The following is a 24,050-nucleotide window of genomic DNA, read 5'->3' on the forward strand; positions in this document are numbered from 1 at the left end:
TGTAATGGTAAATGTATAGTCATTGTTAGATTCTGCAATTTGGTAATAGTGGTATATAATTCACGACTCTAGTTTAAAAGCTAAAAAAAATGAACATAGCAAAAAAAAAAACCCCATAAGTACAATGTGCACAATGCTATTTGTTACAAAATATTTAAAAACCATGTAAATTATAACAGCAGGAATCTAACATGTAAGGAGAAAAAGGAGAAGTGCAAAGTATATGAATCCTAAGTTGTTATCAGGTTAAATCAGGATGTGATAAGTTTGATATCTTATGTAAGCCTCATGATAACCTCAAGGGAAATTTTTCTGGCAATTATACAAAGGAATACAATAAAGAAGTCAAAGTGTACTGATACTAAAGATATCAAAACACAAAAAAAAAGACAGTAGGATAAGAAATAGGGAAAAATGGATCTACAAAACAACCAGAAAACAATAAACAAAGTGGCAATACTAGGTTCTTACCTATCAATAATTACTTTAAATGTAAACAAATTAAATTCTTCAATCTGAAAGACATAGGGTGGATGAATGGATAAAAAAGCAAAATACAACAATATACAGCATACAAGACGCATTAGCCCTACAGACACACATACACTAAGAGGGAAGGAATGGAAAAAGACATTTCAAGCAAATGGTAACTAGAAGGAGAAAGAAAGAAAGAAAGAAAGAAAGAAAGAAAAGACAAGTAGTGGTAGCTATATTTATATCCAACAAAGTAGATTTTAAACTAAGGGCATTAGTCAATAATAAAGTGGTCAATATATCAAGAAGATATAACTATATAACTATATATATATATATATATATATATATATATAACTATGTATATATATATATAACTATGTATATATATATATATATATAACTATGTATATATAGTTATATATATATATAACTATGTATATATAGTTATATATATATATATATATATATATATAACTATATATATATATGTATATAAGAAGATATATAACTATGTATATATAACTATATATATATATATATATATGTATATATATATATATATATATATATACACCCAATACTGGAAAACCTAAATATATGGAGTGCCTGGGTGGCTCATTTGGTCAAGTGTCCGACTCCTGATTTTGGCTCAGGTCATGATCTCATGGTTCTTGAGATCGAGCCCTATATTGGGCTTTTTGGTGATGGCATAGAGCCTGCTTAGAATTCTCTCTCTCCCTCTGTCTCTCTGCTCCTCTTCAGCTGTGTGAACATTCTCTCTCTCTCTCTCTCTCTCTCTCTCTCTCAAAATAAACATTAAAAAAAACTTGAAAAAAAGAAAACAAATATACAAAGAAAAACCAGCAGAAATAAAAGGAGAAATAAATAGTAAAGCAATTATAGTTGGGCCTTTAATACCCCACACTGAACAATGGATAGATCAGACAGAGAATCAATAAGTCAACAGTGAATTTGAACAATGCTTTAGCCCTAATGGACCTAACAGACATATATAGAACATTCTATCCAACAACAGAACACATATTCTTCTTATATGCACGTAGAATATTTTTGTGATAGACTATATATTAGGTTTTAAAACAAGTCTTAGCGAGTTCAAGAAGACAGAAATCATACCAAGTATCTTTTTTGAATATAAAGGTATGGAACTAGAAACCAATAACAAGAGGAAAACTGGAGATTCATGAATACATGAAAATTAAGCACACTCTCCTGCACAATCAATGGATCAAAGGAGAAACTAAAGGGGAAACAAGAGTTTCTTGAGAGAAATGAAAATGGAAACACAACTTATAGGATGCATCAAAAGCAGCTCTAAGAGAAAAGAAAGTCCATAGCCATAAATACCTACATTAAGAAGTAAGAAAGATCTCAGATAAACAACCTAACTCTACACACTGAGGACCTATACATATTTAAAAAACACCAAACCAAAACAACAACAATAAAAAGTGAGCCCAAACTTAGCTGAAGAAAGGAAATGATAAACATTATAGGAGAAATAAATGAAGTAGAGAACAGAAAAACGTTGGAAAAGATTAACCAAACTAAGAGTGAGTTCTTTAAAAAGATGAAGACAATGGACAAACCCTAGCTAGACTAAGCAAAACATAAAGGACTTAAACCAGCAAAATTATAAATGAAAAAGGGGGCGTTACAACTGATATCACAGAAATTTAAAGGATAAGAGGCTGCTATGAACAACTATATGACAAGAAACATGACACCTAGGAGAAAAGCAAAAATTATTGGAAACATACAACTTACCAAGACCAAATCAACAGAAATAGAAACTCCGAATAGACCAATTACTAGTAAGGATATTGAAATAATAATCGAAACTATCCTAATGAACCCCAGGACCAGATAGTGTAATTATACCAAACATTTAAAGAATTAATACCAATAATTCTCAAACTCTTCCAAAAAGAAAAATAAAAAAAAAAAAAACTCAAAGGGAAGGAAACACTCCAAACTCATTTCACAAGGCCAACATCACCTTGATACCCAAACCAGAAATGGATACTACTAGAAAAGAATACTTCAGGCTAATATCCCTAATGAGTATAAATGCAAAAAAATCTCAATAAAATGCCACCAAATTGAATTCAGCAGCACATTGAGAGGATCATTCACATGATCAAGTGGAATTTACCCTGGGATGCAAGGGTCATTCAAATAAACAAATCAATGAATGTGACATATTACATTAATAACATGAAAGAAAAGAATCATAAGAATCGTATCTCAACTTGACAAAATTCAACATTTTATTCATTATTAAAAAAAACCTCTTAACAAATTAGGCATAGGTGGAACATATCTCAACATAATCAAAGCCATATATGACAAACGCACAGCTAACATCATGCTCAATGGTGAAAAAGCTTTTCTTCTAAGATCAAGTACAAAACCAGTACCCACTCTTAGCAACCCTATTCAACATAGTACTGGAAGTTCTAGCTACAGCAATCAGACAATAAAAAGAAACAAGGGTATCAGAATTGGTAAGGAAAGTAACATTGTCTCTATTTGCAGCCATGATTTTATCTATAGAAAAATCCCAAAGACAACCCAAAATTGTTAAGATCTACTCAATGAATTCAGTACAGTTGCAGGATACAAAATTAGCAGGCAGACATTTGGTAGCATTTCTAGACAATAACAGGGAAATTTCTGAAGAGAAATAAAAATATTTATCCCCCACATACACGAACGTCAAAAATAATAAAATAGGAATAAAGTTAACTAAGGAGCTGAAAGATATGTATGCTTAAAAGTATAAGTCGATAAAATAAATCAAAGAAGACACAGATAAATGCAAAGGTATCCTCTGTCCATTCAGTGGAAGAATTAATAATGTTAAAATGCATATACTACTGAAAGCCAACTATATAGTCAATGCAATCCCTATCAAGATTCCAATGACGGTTTTTATGAAAGTAGAAAACAAACTCCTAAAGTTTATATAGAACCACAAAACACCCAAATAGCCAAGAAAAAAAAAATCCTGAGACAGAGAAAGCAGGAGCATCACACTTCCTGATGTTAAATTTTATGTAAATCTAAAGTCATCAAAACAGCATGGGACTACCATATAAAGAGACAAATAGTCCAATGGGACAGAATCAAGAGTCCAGAAATGAACCGAGGCATATACAGTCACCTAATACTTGACAAGGAAGCCAAGAACACTCAGTGGACAAAACATTATCTCTTCAATGTAAGACGCTGAGATGATTGGGTATTCACATGTAAATAAATGAATGAAGATGAACCGGTAACTTACGCCATTCACAAAAATGAATTCAAAGTGGATTAAAGACTTACATGTTGAGTCTTACTATGAAGATCCTAGAAGAAAACAACACTAAAGCTCCTTAACATGGGTCTTGGTAATGATTTTTTGGATATGACACCTAAAAGCACAAGCAATAAAATAAGAAATAAGAAATGGGACTGCATCTCAAGGCTTCTACACAGCAAAAGAGTCCATTAAAAAAGTGAAAAGATGGAACGGGAAAACATATTTACAAGCCATATATCTGATAAGGGGTTAATATCCAACACACCTAAACAACCCATCAACTCAATAGCAAAAAACATACAAATAACCTAATTCAAAAATGGGCAAAGTACCTAAACAGACATGTTTTTCAAAAAAGATGCATGAAAGGCCAATAAGTACATGAAAAGATGTTCAACATCACTAGGCATTAGGATAATGCAAATTAAAATCACAATGAGGTATGATCTCATGCTTGTTAGAACGGCCATCAACAGATGCTGGTATGGATGTGGAGAAAAGGGAGAAAATCAATCAATAAAAAGAAACAGGAAAAAAACCCATAGGTGACTATGAGATATAACTATTTCACACCACCTTGTTCCTCCCTTTTAGAAAAATATGGGGAGGGTTTTTAATAGCCATAGAAATAGGCTTAAAGCTCAGAGAATATCTACTTCTGGCTCAGATGTACAAAACCGGAAATAATATCGCTTCTACCCTGACAGAAAGAAAAAGCCAGAGAATCTACAAAGTCATATCAGATCGGACCGTAAGTTAGCTGAGGTAACAGGGCAAGTAAGATGATGCCTGAAATCTCAGGAAAGATTGCTTCTTTAAGGCAGAAATGGTACTGGAGTATCTCCCAGCAGCAGAGCATGCTGAGCGCCATACAAGACATAAGAAGAATTTACCAGACATTTTTAAGGAATTGCTAAAGGGCAAGTATGCGATAGAATGAGTATAGGATCCTCTGAGAGACACAGGCATAAGGAATCTCACACCTATGCTCAGAATCCTCTTCATGGGCCTCCTCTGCATGCCCATGAAACCGTGGAGGGCAGAATGGGAGACTTGGAGGTCCCCTCCTTTGGCGGGATAGGCTTGAAGGATGACAGAAACTGCTGACTTGGGAACATCTTTGAACCTACCAGACTCTTGCTCTCCAGAAAAACAAAAGCACTAAGCTGCTGTGTGACCTTCAGAAAAATTTTTTTTTCCTGTTCTTATCTCATTGTTCCTTCTTTCCTCGTGCTCACTACGGGCTTAGTTTGCTCTTTTTGCAGTCCCTTAAGGTAGAACTTTAGTTGTTTATTGATATTTTCTTTTTAATTGATATATGTTTGCATTTATAGCTATAAACTTTCCTCCCAGAGCTCCTTTTGTTGCATCTCATACGTTTTGATAGGTTTTGTTTTCATTTTTTGTACCAAGATTTTTTTCTTATGCCTTTCATTTATCCGTTGGTCCACTTGTTGTTCAGGAATGTGCTCTTAAATTTCTGCATATTTATAAATTTTCCATTAATCTGGCTGGCGTTGCTTTTTTACTTTCATACCACTGTGGCAGGAAAAGATACTTGATATCATTTCCATCTTCTTGAATTTGTTGAGATTTGCTTTGTGGCCTACTCTATAATATATATCATGAAATGTCTCTTCTGCTCTGGGAAAGAAATGGTGTATTCTGTTGCTCTTGGGTGAAAAATTCTGCATATACCTGTTGGTTTCATTTGGTCTATAGTGTTGTTCAAATCCAGTCTTTATTGATGATCTGTCTGGATGGCATATTGATTGCTGAGGGTAGGGCATTTTTTTTTTATTCTCCCAGAACTCAAGTGAAAACCTATTGTTACTGAAAGAAGGGAAAAGAAAAACCAGAAAAACAAACAAACAAAAACCTTCTGCCCCTGGAGGACAGACAGGAAGCCGTCCTAAGGCCAGAGCCTCCTAGGTCTCCTACCAGTGAAGGAAGAACATAAACGATGAGAATAATCTACCCAAAGACCCCATGGGCAGAGCTTTCCTAAAACGGGATAGATCAGGGTAACAAAACTCTCTGGGTCCCCTAACCAGGCTAGAGATCACTGAATTAACAAACAAAAACAGATTACTACTGAAGGAGAGATAAGAATTGTGAATATAGACCTTTCAGCTCTGGCTCTTAACAAAGGCCTGAAGTTGAGGGTGAAGCGGGGACAAGGTGGGTGAAGCGGGGACAAGGTCTCCAACAGTGCTAGGTTCTGGAACAGTGATTTTAAATGTATTAATGGATTTGATTTATGCATGATGAGTTTTCAAGTCTTTATATGTTGCTTTATAAATTTTGTGGTTACTAACCAATATTTGAAATTTATTTAGATGTTAAATGTCATTCACTTCAAAACCCAAAATCTCAGAGCTGTGTTTCCTTTACTGCCTTACAGTTTTCAATGGATTTTGGTTCATTAGTCTATGCAGTGAATTTCTGTGTTTTGGGCCTTCTCAATACTGAGCTTACCACAAAACCCAGGAGATATCTACCCTAAAAGGTATTTTCCATTTGTATTCTTAGATTGATTCAAATGTTATCAGATCTTACCATGTTGACAAAATTGACCATTCCCCAAATTCGATTCCTTATTTTACTGTGAGGATGATTATTCCTGCGACACTGGAAATAAAACATCAGATCAACATTCATTAATAACAGATGATATGAACTCAACAAAATACTTCACCCACTGTGAGATATTTCCAGGGTGGGGGGGAAACTTATTGGTATTCTTTCTGGTCAGCTAAAAATCGTGGCAATTTATGCAGAATTACATTTTTGATATGAAATCACTACATACAGCAGTTTCTAAAGACATGCTTCAGCTTAGCACTATTTTTAAGATTTTCTTCATAACCTTGTTCCCTTTTCACATCACAACATATTGCATTATGTTGATTTATTAAACCAACTGATAAGTGTTCTTTAGAGTCCATATTTATCATGCTGATGAAGCAAAACTTATTGAAGTGTCACAGAAATCCTTATATTGCAAAACAACCCGGAAACTTTATCAGCCCTTCTGTATCCATGGTAGTAACAAACTACGGAATGTAATCAAAGACCACCCTGGAGCCAGAGATGTGATGGAGAGGGGCAGGAAACTGTGACACCCCTTCTCTCCAGGAAAAGGCTGAGAAAACAAAGCGGACCTTCCTGCTCCAGCCTATTCTGTCTTTTGTTCCTAAGAAATGGACTCCCCATTTGAGGACCTTGTTGTTGGCATTATCTATTGAAACCTGATAAAATATACTTTATAATAACAAAAGTATCCTGTAGGGATAAATGCAAATGATCAAGCTTGTTTCATAATAAGAATAAAAAGAAATATGGCTTTTCTGAATCCTACAAATATCCTCTATTTACTATTCCATTGCTCTCCTGTTGTCTCACATACCTAAATACCTCAAAGATATAACGTTAGACTCTCTTCACTTATCTCTCATTCATCCCTCAACCCACTACTCATTAGTTTAACTGCCTCTATTCCACGGAAACTATTCTTGACAGGCACATAAATGTCCTCCTGCTTATCCAGTCCATTGAACACCTTTTCCTCATCTTCCTAGTCATCTCATCTACCTTTAATATTGACCATTTTATCTTTCAAGAAATTTCTTACCACCTTTGTGTCCAATACCCTATCCCTCCTAGTGTTTCATTGTACAGAGGTTCCTTTTTTCCACCATTCCCTTAAATTCTGGGTGGCAAATATGGTTTCACACCAGAATTCTTGGTGACCAGTTGGTAGAGCTTGCCTAAAATACAGTTGAGAAAGATCCTGAGACTGGGGTGCCTGGGTGGCTCAGTTGGCTAAGTGTTGGACTCTTGATTTTGGCTCGGGTCGTGATCTCAAGGTTCATGAGATCAAACACTGAGTCAGGCTGTGGGCGGACCGCATGGAGTCTGCTTGGGATTCTCTCTCTCCCTCTCCCTCTGCCCATCCCCAGCTCATGCTTTCACATTCTCTCACAAAATAAATAAATACACTTAAAATTTTTTTAAATCTTTCTATTTTTTAAAATGTTTATTCATTTATTTTGAGAGAGTGACAAAGAGAGTGAACAGGGGAGGCGGGGGAGAGAGAGAGAGAGAGAGAGAGAGAGAGAGAGAGAGAGAGAGACTCCCAAGGAGGCTCCGTGTTGTCAGCACAAAGCCTGATGTGGGGCTCAAACTCATGAACCATGAGATCATGATCTTAGCCCAAACCAAGAGTCAGACACTTAACTGACTGAGTCACCCAGAACCCCCCAAGAAAGAAGGATTCTAAGAGTATCTTAGAGATCATAGGGATAGGGTACTTTATCAATCAGTGATTTCCACCGATGGGGGTAAGGAAGACAAATGCGTACAGAGTCTTTGCATCCTTATTGCCAAGGCTTTATTAATGGTTAGTCTTCCCCAGTATCTAGACACCTGTGTTCTGCTTATCCTTTCAACTTGCTGGGTCTGGTTGTATACATCCATATCCTTACTCACCTGCTTAAAATTCATCACATTGTCTTCAAGATATGTAAACTCCTCAACATGTTTTCCAAAAGCTGCCTTTGTTTTTCTATTCTGTCTTACCAGAATACAATAACTCTACATTGTTCTTGCTGTTGCCCTTTATAATCAGCTAACATATACATGTATGTATGTATGAATATATTACTCATATAATTATAAATATATACATTCAACACTCTGCATCTAGAATATTAGACGCTCATTAACTATTTGTTAAATGAAAATGAATGATTTACTATAGGAACTTCTCTTAAAAAAAACTTAAATATTTAAAGACAATATTAAGGCAGCCTATGTGAGAGTTATGCCCAGTTTAATGCCCCTAAATCATATCAAGCAAATATTTGCCTGGTACCTGGGGTAAAATATTAAATTTAATAAATTGTTCTTACTTTTTACTAATAACTTATTGTTAAGAGCAAAGAAATTATTTTAGCACTCTTTGAAAAGTGAGTTAACATGTTCTCATAAACATGTTAAAGTAAGCCTATCTAGTGCCCAAAACTTACCAACTTCTTTTTTTTTATAAAACTGACAATTGTAGTTTCTCTTCATTTTTAAAAATATGCAATAATGTCGTGTCTTTCTTTTAAACTAACATAGATCCCATTTATTTTGTTTTATTATGGTGACTAAAAATTTCAGTGAATATGTTAAAATAAAATTTATTGACAGTGAAAATAAATGTATCTTATTCTCACTTTTGGAGGAAAAAACCTCCAACATTACAGTTTAAGTTTAATATTTATACAGGATAGAATGATTTCGGTAAATGTTCTTTATTTTCTTCCATCTTTTACTTGCTAAGAGTTTTATCAGAAATATTTGAGATGATTTCATTCCTGGGATAAACCATTGCCATGTAAACTTTCTTTGGATCTGTGCAAGGACTGGGTTTTCAACTATTTTTTTAGGATTTTGCAGTTGTTTTGGTAAGTGAAATTGTCTTACAATTTTACTTTCCTGTCTGGATTTGTTATCAAAGTCATCATAGATCGTTACAGTAATGATCCTTAAGAAATCCCTCTTCCAGATATCCACACCCTTGTGTATTTCCCTCCAACATCGATTCTAGGCTTGACTCTATGGCTTAGTTTGGCTAAGGAGACATTAACTAATAATTGTAGTACAAGCAGGAGCTTAAGAAGTCTTACATACTGAAGCCTGGCCTCTTTCTTGATATTTTGATGCCCAGCTATCATATGAGAAGCACAGGCGAGCCTACTGCTTACGTGGCCAACTGACATTGGTACTACATATCAGTCAAGTGTCTGAAGCCATTTTTACACCAGCCAGCTAGCCCAGTGGAACTGCTATACAAGCGAACCACACTAAGCTTGGGGTTGTTTGTTACACAGCAGTAGATATCTAATGCAAAAGGTATAATAACTGTATAACATGTGCAAAGAATTTTTCCCTTTGCTTATTCTTCAAATTTGTTTGTAAAAGATATTATCTGTTAAAGCAAATTTTGGCAAAATTTGTGTTTAAATGCATGTGAGCCTAGTGTCTTCATTTGTTGAGAGACTGTGGACTGCTTATTTAATTTTTAAAATTCATCACAATCTTTTTTGGGTTTACTATTTCTTCGCAAGTCAGCTTGGTAACATTTTACTGCATGCTTCTGCTCATAACTGTATTGGCACAGGTTGTACATATATTTTTTATTGACGTGTAACCTGTGCTATATTTATAGTTATGCTTCCTTCTACTTCTAATTTTATTTGAACTTTTATTTATTTTTTTTAATAATTATTGTCAGAGATTTCTCTATTTTACCAATCTATTCAAGGAATGAGCATTTGGCTTTGTTGATCTACCAACTGCTTCTTTTTGACTCATGTCTTTTATTAATTTCATGCATTGTTAAGATTTTTTTCTCCTTTCTATCCTTTTTTGATTTATTCTGTTTCGTTTTATAACTTTTCCAGTTAGACTCTTAGTTCATTAAATTTTTCTTTCTCTTTCATAGAAATGTCTAAGACTACAAATATCCTTCTAAATACTGCTACGCCTCCTGCATCTAAAGTTTTATCTATACCAGTCTTTTCTTTTTGCTGTTATAAATGTTTCATAATTTCAGATTTGACTTCTTCAGTCAGTTAATATTTGGAAATGTATTTTGCTTTAGTTTCCAAACCAATGATCATTTAGTGGCTTAATGTATCAATTTTTGTTATTATAACTTCCAATCTGGTTGTGGTTTAAAAACAAAAGGGTGCTCTTTATTATATATCTATTTTTTTTCTATTTCTTTCTACTTTCTTTGTGGTCAAATACCAGTTTAATTTTTGGAAGTATTTTATTTGCATTTGAAAAGATTATAGATTGTCTATTTTGTGTGTTTTGGAGATTCTACCAGTTGATTATATCAAAACGATATTTATGTGACTCAGATCTTTCCTACTTGTGTTGAATTTTTTCCTACTTTACCTAAAATTTCCTGATAGAGGGGAACTGAAAAAAAACTTACTCTGCCTGTAACTCTGTTATTTTTTTGTTGCACATCTTCTTTGACTCTATTGTTAGGTATATAATCTGAAATATCAGTGGCTGGTTTACAGTTCTTGGAGAGCTTATTCTCCTTCCCATTATGTTAGTTGACTCTTCCTCATGTGATTAGCTTTATCTTAGATTATGAAAATGTCTTCATAGAACATTTTTGACTTGGGCTGTAACAGTTTATCAAGTTTCTAATCAAGTTTTACATTAAAAGCTTTGCTTGACATTTCTGTATCTAAAGAAAAATATATCATGCTCCATATCATTATATGACACGTGTTTAACATTTTTGCTTTCCTGTGCGTAATATATCCCCTTCCTATTGCCACAAACAAACAGAACATTCCTTTTCTCTTTGCAGTTTCAGTAGGGAGACATTCTCCGGTTCCCTTTTCAGAGATGGGGCAGCTCATCATGGCTCTGGGCATTGTTCAATACATTCTATATACTATATGTCACCAAGCCTGTGAATTTTGCTTACTGCTCTGACAAGAGATTCTCTTCTCATTTTTAGGACTTGGAGATTTTCTGTGTTTTCTTCTGAGCTCAACTATAGATTGTGCACATTTTTTCAATTTTGTGTATGTTGTTCATCATTTCCACATGCTCAGAAAAAGGAGGAGAATTCTATTTTGGCTTAGTCTTCGATACTGCCAAAGGACCTTATCGTCTCTTATATAAATCTGTTTGGGGAAGCTAAAAACAACATTGAGCCCAAAATGGAATTCCGATTAAAATATTTTTTTCTCTTTTTTAGGATCACTGTAGTTTTATAAGTATGAATGAGGAACAAATATTCATCTGAAAACTTACCACGTTATCATCAGCAACAATGAACAGTTCCACATACTTTTCTTTATGGGTGTTCTGGAAATTTATGAAAAATTTAATAGAGTATGGTCAATGTTTCTCATTTGACATTAAAATTTTCATGGTAAGAAATGTTAGTATTATTGATACAGGAAGGTGAGGAAGAGGAGTATAAGTAATAATTCCAGGAATTTATCTAAAGAAAGCCCCATATATTATTAAAACATGTGGCCCTTTACATCAGATCGTCTTTCAGGTAAAATAAGTTGTATTTATTGCGGCATTATTTACAATGGCCAAGATATGGAAGCATCCTAAGTGGCTATTGGTAGACGAAAGGGTAAAGAAGATGTGACACACACACACGAACACACACACGCACACACTGATATTATGCAGCCATAAGAAAGGATATGATCTTGCCATTTACAACAGTATGAATCAATCCAGAAGGTATTATACTAAGTGAAGTAAGTCAGACTGAGGAAGACAAATAACATTTCACTTAAGTGTGGAATCTAAAATTCAAAATAAACGAATAAACAAACAAGTTAAACCAGAATCGGACCTATAAATACAGAGAACAAACGGATGGTTGTCATAGGGAAGGAGGGTGTAGGAGGCAAAATAGGTGAAGGGGCGTGGGAGACACAGGCTTCCAGTTATGCAATGAATAAGTCATGGAATAAAAGGCACAGCATAGTGAATATAGTCAATGGCATTGCGGTATCGTTGCATGGTGACAGAGGGTAGCAACACCTGTGGTGAGTGTAGCATGATGTATGGAGATGTTCAATCACTAGGTTGTACGCCTGAGCCTGATGTAACATTGTCAGCTATACTCTAAATAAATAAATAGAAGAGTTATAAATAAAGAATCATGAATACAGTTTTTAACTTTTTTTTTTCATTTATAAAGCAAATAGCTTTATAATAGCTAAATAGCTCATATAAATAGCTCATATAAAAAGGACTCAACTCATCAAGAGTGGAGAGCAAATCGTGGGACTGGCTAATAGGACTGACTGTATTCCTTCTACTCCTCTCCTGTCTCTCAATCTCTTACTTTGTGGTAGTCTCAATTCCAAAGAAATGTATAAAGGTTGCTAATAACAGATCCTTATTTTTTATAAATCAACAATATCAGAAAATTCTGTCTTCAGCTTTCAATGTCATCTATTGAGGTACATGCATATTCTCCGAGTAATAAACCAGAGGCGTATTGTTCAAAGATCTAACTAAGTCATTTTGGGGGGGGCTTTTTTTAGTGATCATTTATTAATTGACTGAATCCATCAAAAACATCAGTTAGGCACCTACTAGGTTTCAGACACAATCTGGACCATGGATACGTGAAGCAGATGGGCACTCATGGATCTTTAAAGGCTAACACCTCGTGAGGATTTGAGGTGATATGAACTAGTCATACAAGAAAGCTTAAAACACATAGGACTCTCATGGTGCAATCATCTGCCAGAAATTGAACTTGCGATTACTCTTAATTGTCCTTAATAATTCATAATTAGAATATTTGGCCTGATGAAAGGGGCAGACCTTGACTTATCATCAGCAAATCCCCCCTCTCCCAACAAATTGATGGCAGTGACGACAAGGGGAAACAATAGCTCGTAGAGGTTTTAAGACATTGCAAATTTCATTCTTTCCAACCACTTGTAGCCCTGATGGTATAAATCACATGTAGGGTTGCAAAAATTCCCGTTCCTTAAAACTGATGGGACAAACTGAGATTTGCTGTAAGTAACGAACATTTTCTATGTTGATAAAAAGTTTGACATTTTAGATTTCAAACAACGAAGAGTCAGACTCAGGTGGCATGTATATTTCACTAGTTGTGCTCATTTCTCTCTTTTGAGATCAGAAAGGAAATAAGAGGTGCTTATCCTGACATTAAGGTGATTTTTTCAAAAAGGCACTTACTTCTGTTTTGAGGTCTTCCACCATTTTAATAGCATCCTTCGGATCAGTTGTCCTGGTAAAATTGAGTTCCGTACAAGAATAATTGGCAGCGAACTGTGCCTTTGGATTATATCTGAACACAAAATGTTGTCCCTCATCTGAATATTTCACTGGTTCGATGAGGTACCTTTGGTTATATACCCTGAAGAATCCCCTACAGAAAATGGAAATATGATGTATATTCAATCTATACCATTTTACTACTTTATTTCTCACCATATTTCTCTGTTCCATTTTATTGACTTTGCCTAGCTAAGAAAGGAAACTATAAGACCAAGGTCTCATGAGCATGTGGCTGCACACATATTCTGAGTGATAAAAAGGTGAGGTGATATGTGGCCTTTGAATCAATAACGTGCGTAAGAATCAACTCCTCTACATTTTCAGAAGCTTACCAGCCCAATCTCTACTTTTAAATCTCAGAGTTCTCACAAATATTTTGTGAATTTTTATGTCCATCATGCTTTAATTGCAGAGTAACCATATGAAAGCACAAATACTATTACATGGCAATTTTGTCATTAAAAGAGTCTTTATTCTTGAATATATTGGGATCTACTTAAGTAAAGTACTCATAAATGAAGGCGGAAATGTCTTGTTCTCCTATCCTGCTACCCCACATTTCCTCTTTTATCCTTAAGCCCAAGATCTATAAGGAACTGATACAGACTATACTTCCGGCTTTTTTGATTTCTAAAGACTCTAAACTCCTGAAGAGCAAAAAGCTGTGAAGTGTTGTGTTGTGGTGGGAATTCACAGGACTAGAAGTCAGGAGACCTGGTTTTTCCATAGAGTTCTATCACCAGCACATTGAATGTCCAGAGGCTAGTCTCTGATTTCAGTGTCTCTGACATGAGAGGACAGGCTAGGTTATTCCCAGCAGTCTCTGAATCCCTTGACAAAAAATTTGTCTTGCTTAGGGCTGTGCATTAGACATCTTTTTGTCAGAAATGGACATCAGCGATGGGCTAGAAGGGCTACTCATGCTGAAAATATGCAGTAGCTTTTTGCCATGATTTTTTCTATTTATAAGGTTGTTTGAAAGATGAAAAGCAAATGTCTCTGAAAATGCCTTAAGCAAACTTATAAACAAAATAGAGAACGGTGCAATACCTCAGACCATTACATGTGCTGATACTGGCAGAAGAATCAAATTCATGTATGATGGATCCTTGGTAAAAACAGTGATCCTAAAATAGATGAAGAGACTATTGATATAAATACATATGCTCATATTGCACAGATATCACTATACACGTATTTTACGTTCACAATATATCAGCACTGCATTCTCACAAATCGCACCCATGCTCCTTCATGTATTCGTTCATTGCACTCTGCCATTAGGAAAATTTTGAACTCCTTCAGAATCCTTTTATTCTAATTGCATTGTTACTTTGTATGAAGCAGGATGTGGATTCTTTCCTCACAGATTTAGGAGTATATTAGTTGATGAATCCAGTCTCAGAAATGTGACCCTTTTCCATTTAAGTATTTCTCCTTTCATCCACCCTAAAATGTCTACCAAACTACCCTTCTCGTGTTGTTATTATAATTTTTCCCCAGTTGCCTATGAAATCAATCCAATTTTTTTAAAAAAAGTTTTTTTAAGTTCATTTATTTATTTTGAGAGAGACAGAGACGGTGCGAATGGGGGAGGGGTAGAGAAAGAGGGAGAATCTCAAGCAGGCTCTGCACCATCAGCACAGAACCCATGCAGGGCTCAAACTCACGAAATCGTGAGATTATGACCTGAGTCAAAATCAAGAGTTGGACACCTAACGGACCGAGTCACCCAAGCGCCCCATGCCAATGTTGTTGATGATTGCTAAAATTAGGTTTCGCTCTCCAGCCAGGTCCCCTCAAGCCCTTTCCTCCTGCGGCCTTGCCTTCAGTCAAGTTGGTATCCCTGTCACTCCCTACGTGGTGCTCTGCCTGTAATGGTTCCATCAGGTAATCACCTTTTCCATTTTGTCCATTTTGTCCATGAGTGACACTCCCCGTGTGATCGCAGACCCTCTTAGGCCAACAGCCACCCCCTGCATAAAAGCATGTTGCCCAGTTTTCTTCCATTTCTATTTTACAAAAATTGCCTGAAGGTTTACATTCCATGATTGACACATGCCTTAACCAGGAAATAAGTTTTTAGAAAGTATACTTTTGGTGAAAAGGAATAATATCATCTTCGGTTAGAAGGCTAGAGGGCATGGAAAGGGAAGGAAGGCCGTAAAAATAGAACCTGTATCCACTGGAATATTATTGATGATAAATGAACAAAAATTCATTTGGAGAATGAAGGAGAGACCACCATGTTGGTGCAGCAGAAGGCCTACGCCGGGGAATAGGACTCACATAAGGGTCAATTAGATGGAGGTTTTAAAATAGTTTCATGTCGTTAGTTTTTATCCCTTTAGCCCGATGACAATCTCATCAGGGTGCCTTCTACTTCTTTGGTTTCTGCTTTACCCTTTCTCCAGACTTAACACCATTTGGGGTACACAGAAGTCAGTTTAGTTAAGAAAAAATACATTAACAGTCATCAATCTGCTTGTGAGACAGTAGTCAGCCTCCTTTAGAGTTTGAAGGGTCATGTTTTCTATTCTAGAATGATTTGTGACAGTATTCAATGTAAGATTCGCCTCTGACATAACATTTTCAGAAGCTGCCTGTACAGCTGGATTGCGTTTCAAAATCCCATGAGAAAATTTCAGAAGACATAGGAAAGTTCCATAAGATACCGTGGTGGAAGGGTAGCTGGTGATGGCCTCTCCTTTTATAGAGTAGTAGGTTTCACTGTAATTTGAGGCTAGGAACTCCCTGGAAAAGAGGGCAGAGAGGTAGTGAGATTTAGTCAGTTTACAAAGATAGCAGATAAAACCAATTATGAGGAAGAGAAGCCTTGAGGCTATTTCCAAATCTCAGCATGTTCCTTTCATGCTAAAAACACATAAGCAAAATCAACCCCACTCACACGAAAAGGCTTTCTGCCCAGATTTCATGATTTGGTAAACACTAGAAGAGACTGAAAGAGATTCTGGGAGCAAGTTGAGAAAAAAACTAGAGAAAATACTATCTAAGTAAAGTCATATATATATATATATATATATATATATATATATATATTTGATACAAAATATATTTGATGTGTATATCAAATATACATAAAATGCATATATCTTAACATATATTAACCCAACAACTATATATTCAGATAAAAGCAGTATGTATTAATCATAATAGAAATTTAGAAAACACAGAAAAGTATCAAAGAAACTCACTACAGAGAGACAACCTCTGCTAATATCTTCATGTAATTCTTCTTGTTTTAGGTTAATTTGTTTATTTTGAGACAAAAGGGGGGAGGGGCAGAGAGAGAGGGAGAAAGAGAATCCCAAGCAGGCTCCCTGCTGTCAGGACAGAGCCCGATGTGAGGCCCGAACCCACGAACCCTGAGATCATGACCTGAGCCATATTAAGAGCCAGATGTTCAACCAACTGAGCCACTCAGGTTCCCCTTCGTGTAATTCTTTATAGTTTTTTTTTTTTTTTTCTCTGCACAAGTTAAGGGATGGCATTCTGAGCAATCAGTAGAATGACTCTATTTTCCCACATGCCCTGTAACAAATCCCATGGGTATCCTCAGACCAAGAACTAAGGTCGTATATCTCAACTCTCTCAGTACATGGATGCGACAGAAGTACATAGGGAATCATTGGATTCTTCTTACACCGTTCTGTAATTTACTTAGTTCTATCTGAATTACCCTATGTGGATAATAGCCATTCTATTTTAAGATTTATGAGGCCCCAAGAAGAAAAGTGGAATATTGGCTCTATTAGAGAGGAAATGGTGACGGAGTAGAGAAAGCCCTAGTATCAGAACCATCACTTGGGTTTGACTGAATAGAACGGGCTCAAAATCACTTTGGAGAGGTAATACGTGCACTATCTTATATGAACGTGCAAAACAAACATTTGTGTAGTTTGTAGAGACATAAAAACGTTCGTTATTAAAGTTGACATCATCCTCTCGACATAGCTGTTTACCCAACAATCTTACTTTGTTATCTCATGAATTTGAAAACAGATAGTTACAAAACACAATAAAGAAAATATTGAACTTAAATTAAACATATCCACCTGGGCGATGTTACTCACCCTTCCTCAAAGAGCTGGCAGAACAGTCACAATGTGCCCTACTCCAGCAGAGTCAGTAGATTTCCCTTTATGTCCATGCTTCGTGGACACAACCTGCCTCATTCTCAGTAACTCCCAAAAGGTAGGATTATATGTTCAGCGTGCAACCAGAATGCACATTTTAATGGGCTGAATCATCGTGGGCATCGCTTTTCTTTCCCCAAAATTATACTCAAAAATTGTATTTTCTTATAAAACAGAGGATCCCACATTTTTCCGATGTATGAATACAAAGTAATAGTATCTCATTTTTTTAATTTTATTTTGAAATAATTATAGACTCATAGGTAGTTACAGAGATAGCGTAGCAGAATCTGATGTCTGTGCACACCTCCCTCAATTTCCCCAGCGGTTACATCTCACATAATTATAGTACAATAACTATACTATAAGAGCCACTATAAGAGCCCGATGTTCAACCAACTGAGCCACTTTGTTGTTGTTTCCAACAAACCCAGAAATACACACTAGTCTAATGCATGTTTGTGCTCACGTGGCATTTTATCATACGTGTAATTTGCACCACTGCAATCAAGATACAGAACTATTCCACCAGAAAATGACCTCTCATCTCTCTCACTGATCCCAGGAGTACAATTGCTTCCCCTGAGGGAGGTTGCATGTTTGTTCTTTTTTTAAATTGCCAAATTGTTTTCCAGAGTGTTATATTATTTAATATTCCCGTCAGCAATGTATTAATGATCCAGTATTCCTTATATCCTTTGCCAGCTTTCTGGCGACGTAATTATTGTTTTAGGTTTAGCCATTCTAATTGAATGAAATGATATTTCTTTATAGTTTCATTTGCATTTCTTGAATGATTGATGATGCCACACATCTCTCAAGTGCTTATTTGTCATCCGTATATTGTCTTTGGTGAGATGTCTCTTCCTACCTTTCGCCTATTTTCTGATTGAATTGCTTGCGTTATTATTGTTGAGTTCTGAGAACTCTTTATTTTTCCAGGCGCTAGTCCTCTGTCGGTTTGCCAATGTCTCCTCCCAATTTGCAGCATGTCTTTTCATCCTCATAATGAGACTTTGGTAGAGTTAAGCACTTTCAATTTCAATGAAGTCCAATTTATCAACCTTGTCTTTTATTAGTCATGTCAAATGAACTGATGTCAAGTGGAAGAATTCTTTGCCTTAGCCCAAGATCCTAAGATATTAGCTGTTTTATCTAAATGTATTAGGGGCGCCTGGGTGGCGCAGTCGGTTAAGCGTCCGACTTCAGCCAGGTCACGATCTCGCGGTCCGTGAGTTCGAGCCCCGCGTCAGGCTCTGGGCTGATGGCTCAGAGCCTGGAGCCTGTTTCCGTTCTGTGTCTCCCTCTCTCTCTGTCCCTCCCCCGTTCATGCTCTGTCTCTCTCTGTCCCAAAAATAAAAAAAAAAAAAAAAAAAAAAAGTAAATTTATTATAGTTTTGCATTCTACACTGACACCCATGATCTATTTTGAGTTAATTTTGACATGAATTTGGTAAAAGCATTGAGATTTAGGTTGAGTTTCTTTTTTTTTTTTTTTTTGTATTTTTTTGCTGGATAGTTTCAGCACCTTTTGCTGAAAAGATTCTACTTCCTCCATTGATTTGCTTTACAAACTTTGTCAAAAAAGAGTTGGCTTTACTAGGGTGGAACTATTTCTGAGATTTCTATTTGATTCCATTGATCTCTGTGTCTATTGTCCTGACAGTCTGACTCTCTCTATAATAGCTCTCAAAGTGATTACTCCTGTTGTTGTTTTTTTTTTTTCTTTTTTCAGATTTCTTTTAGCTACTCCGGTTCCTTTGTCTTCCCCTATACGTTTTGGAATAATCTTGTCTATATTTCTAAAAAGTCTTACAGTAATTTCAGTGGGAATTGTGATAACCCTATATATCCACTGGAGAAATTAACATCTTTCCCATGCGGTCTTCCAATATAGTAATACAAAATAAGACCCCACCTATTTACATCCTTTTGATGATTTTCATCAGAATCTTATAGTTTTCGGTGAACAAGCTTTGTATTTAGTTCTCTGATTTGTAACAGTTTTATTTCTTGTTGAACAGTTGCAAATGGTGTTACAGTTTAAACTTCAGTTTCCTCATGTTCATTGCGAGTGTTTAAATACAATTGATATTTTTATGATGCAATATTCTGTGACTTTGCTGAATGCACTTATTACGTCCAGAAGATATTTTTTGTTTGATGTTTGGTTAGCCTGTTTGTTAGATTTTGTAGAATTTTCTATGCCAACCATTGTATGTCACCTGCAAGTAAGGACTTTTTTTTTCCTTCTACCTTTCCAATCTATATGCCTTTTATTTCCTTTTGTTTCTGAGTTGAACTGACTAGATGTCCTGGGAATATGTTGACTAGCAGTAGTGAGAGTGTACGTATTTGCCTGGTTCCAGATTTTAGGAGGAAAACATTCAGTCTTTCACCAATAATAATCCTATGGCTGTAGGGTTTTGTAAATACTCGCTATCAAGTCAAGGACATCCTGTTATATTGCTAATTTTCTGAAATGTTTAATCATAAATGATTGTTGTATTTTAGCAAAAGCTTTCTTCTGTGTCAATTAATGATATCATGTGATTTTTTTTCTTCTTTCCATTGTTAATATGGTAAATTATGTTGATTAATTTTAGAATATTGGGCCAGTATTGTATTCCTGGAAAAGATCCCATTTGGTTATGGTGTATTACTCTTGTTGTGCATTGTTGAATTCTATTTAATTTTGTTTATACTGTCTTTGTCTGGTTTAGGTATCAAAGTAATGTTGGCTTCATAAAATGAGAAGGGAAGTATTCTCTGTGTTTTCTGGAAGGCATTGTATAAACACCGTAAAGTTTAGTGATATTTTTCATCCACTCTGCCATTTTCAGTATTTATACAATTTGAAGTAATTATTAATATATTAAGACTTAAGTCTGCTATTTTATCTTTTGTTCCTGTTTCTTCTTTTCTCATGTTTTAGTTTCCTTTTCCTGCCATCTTATGGATTGCTTAAATATACTTTCAAATTCCATTTTGATTTATCTATAGTGTTTTTCAGTGTACCTCCCTGTATAGGTTTTTTAGTGGTTACTCTAGATAATACATTTCATACATGTGTATGTATGTATATATAAAACCAACCACGGTATGTCTTGGAATTGTTTGAGATTTATATATTGGAGATTGTCTGAGTTTATCCTGTTTTGAATTTGTTCAGCTTCTTGAACCTGTAGGTTTTTAGTGTCTCCTTTGCCAAATGTGCGTATTTTCAGTATCAAGATATTCATTTGATATTTTTTCAGCTCCATACTCTTTCTCCTCTCCTTTGGGGTCTCTGATGACCTCAGTTTTTCATCTTTTATTTTATTACCACATATTCCTGAGAGTGGCTTTTTTTTTTTTCCAGAAAATTGTCTTTGTTATTTAGATTGTGTAATTTCTATTATTCCATATTCACTGATTATTTTCTCCTGCCATCTCTGTTCTTTTTTGTTTTTAATGTTTACTTTGAAAAAGAGAGTGAGAGAGCATGTGCACAAGTAGGGGAAGGGCAGACAGAGAGGGAGAGAGAGAATCCCAAACAGCCTCCATGCTGAGCACAGAGCCCAATGCAGGGCTCAATCTCACAATCATGTGCCTGGGCTTAAATCAAGAGTCAGATGCTTAACAACTGAGCCACCTAAGCATCCCTGCCCTCTCCATTCTGATATTGAGCCCATGCATTAAAAGTTTTATTTTTTCCATGTATTTTACTTTTCAGTTCTAAAATTTCCTTTAGATTCTTATTTATATCTTCTATTTTTTTCTGAGGTTTTCTATCCATCCCCTGAGACATTCTATTTTGTTTCATTTGTTTCAAGCATGTTTATAATTGTCCACTGAAGCATTATTTTTTAATGTCTATTTCCTTTTTTATATTAAATATAGTTTATTGTCAAATTGGTTTCCATACAACACCCAGTGCTCATCCCAACAGGTGCCCTCCTCCATGCCCATACCCACTTTCCCCTCTCTTCCACCCCCCATCAACCCTTAGTTTGTTCTCAGTCCTTAAGAGTCTCTTATGGTTTGCATCCCTCCCTCACTGTAATTTTTTTTCCCTCCTTCCCCACCCCCCCATGGTCTTCTGTTAAGTTTCTCAGGATCCACATACAAGTGAAAACATACGGTATCTGTCTTTCTCTGCCTGATTTATTTCACTTAGCATAATACCCTCAAGTTCCATCCATGTTGCTACAAATGGCCAGATTTCATTCTTTCTCATTGCCAAGGAGGATTCCATTGTATATATAAACCACAGCTTCTTTATCCATTCATTAGTTTATGGACATTTAGGCTCTTTCCATAGTCTGGCTATTGTTGAAAGTGCTGCCGTAAACAGCAGGGTGCGAGTGCCCCTCTGCATCAGCACTCCTGTAGTTTATGTATTTTTAAAAGAGAGAGAAAGAGCAAGCAGGGGAGGGGCAGAGCGAGAGGGAGAGAGAGAGAATCCCAAGCAACCTCCACAGTGTCAGAGCAGTGCCAGACATGGAGCTCAGTCTTACAAACTGTGAGATCATGACCCGAGCTAAAATCAAGAGTTGGATGCCTAACTGACTGAGCCACCCAGGGGTCCCTGTTCACTGAAGTATTTTTATGATGGATGCTTTGAAATTTTGTCTGATAATTCAAAGGTAAAATTCTGCCAGCAGACCCTGTACTACAAAAATCAGTAAAAGAAGTCATTCAGGCTCAAGGGATTGGCAGAAGATGGAAAATTGAATTTCTAAGAATAGAAAGATAGGAAATGATAAATAATTCAGGAAATAAAATTATTTTTTCACTGAATTTCTTTCAGGTACACATGACCACTTTAAGCCAAAATTATAGCCATGCATCATGGAGTTCATAATGTTTACAGATGTATACATATCCAAATTAACATAAAAAAAATCGTGGTATAAATAGACTTATATGATTGTGAAGCTTTTACATTTTATATTAAATGATACAATGTTAATTTTAAATAAATATTGTAATATCTGAAATAAAAGTTTAAACCTAAAGCAAAGAGATATTTCTAAAAACCCAATAGATAAATAAAAAGCCAGTAAGGAAGGTAATAAAAAAATCAAATAATCCAAAGATCCAAAAAAGAAGACCAGAGAAACAAACAAACAACAACAATAAAAAACTCAGACAGATATCAAATATTAAATACAACATATCATTCAAAACATTAAATGTTAATGGATCAAACACTATAATTAGAAATCAGATTGTCAGAATTTGTTAAAAAACAGGACCCAACTACTTGCCAAATTACAAGAGACACATTTTAAATAGAAAGACAGATATGTTGAAGGAAATGGATGAAAAATAATACATTACACAAAGAGTAAATATATGAAGGCTAGGATATTATGTTGATATCAGGTAAAATACACTTCCTGACAAGACAGATCTTGTATAATGACATAATGATAAAACAATCAATTCGCCAACATAGCTGGAGGTGTCATAAATCCAGACTTTAAGTTATACTATAAAGCTGTAGTAATCAAAACAGTATGATACTGGCATAAAAAAATACACATAGATCATGGAACAGACTAAAGCCCAGAAATAAACCCACAATTTTATGGTGAATTAATCAACAAAGGAGGCAACAATGTGCAATGGGGAAAAGTCTCTTCAATAAATGGTGCTATAGGGGCGCCTGGGTGACCCAGAGAGTTAAGCATCTAACTTCGGCTCAGGTTATGATCTCACAGTTTGTGAGTTCAAGCCCCCCTTCGGGCTCTGTGCTGACAGCTCAGAGTTTGGAGCCTGCTTTGGATTCTGTGTCTCCCCGTCTCTGCCCCACTGGTATTTGCACTCTGTCACTCTCTGTCTCTCAAAAATGAATAAAATGTTAAAAACAGTTTTAATGGTGCTGCAAAACTGGACAGCTACAAACAAAAGAATGAAACTGGACCACTTTCTTACACCATCCCAAAAAAATAAGCTCAAAATGGATTAAAGATATAAATGTGAGTCCTGAAACCATAGAAATCTTAGAAGAGAACACAGGCAGTAACTTCTCTGAAATTGGCCAGAGCAACATTTTTCTAGGTAAGTCTCCAGGGGCAAGAGAAACAAAAGCAAAAAATAAACTATTGGGACTACATCAAAATTAAAAGCTTCTGTACAGCAAAGGAAACAATCAACAAACCTAAAAGACAACTTACTGAATGGAAGAAGATATTTGCAAATGACATAGCTAATATAGGATTAGTATC

General features: G+C 35.5%; 1 protein-coding gene across 1 annotated transcript in view; it reads right to left on the reverse strand.

The window, feature by feature from the left end:
- Positions 1–24,050, reverse strand: part of ADAM7 (ADAM metallopeptidase domain 7) — a 68,301-nt gene that overhangs the window by 30,012 nt on the left and 14,239 nt on the right. The window contains exons 4-8 of the mRNA XM_058723300.1: positions 16,354–16,432; positions 14,729–14,805; positions 13,577–13,769; positions 11,642–11,695; positions 6,365–6,436 (exon numbers count right to left, since the gene is read on the reverse strand). Of these exons, the coding sequence (XP_058579283.1) occupies positions 6,365–6,436; positions 11,642–11,695; positions 13,577–13,769; positions 14,729–14,805; positions 16,354–16,432 (475 nt within the window). The remainder of the gene's footprint in view (positions 1–6,364; positions 6,437–11,641; positions 11,696–13,576; positions 13,770–14,728; positions 14,806–16,353; positions 16,433–24,050) is intronic.

The sequence above is a fragment of the Neofelis nebulosa genome, chromosome 3, assembly GCF_028018385.1.
Source record: "Neofelis nebulosa isolate mNeoNeb1 chromosome 3, mNeoNeb1.pri, whole genome shotgun sequence".
Lineage (NCBI taxonomy): Eukaryota > Metazoa > Chordata > Mammalia > Carnivora > Felidae > Neofelis > Neofelis nebulosa.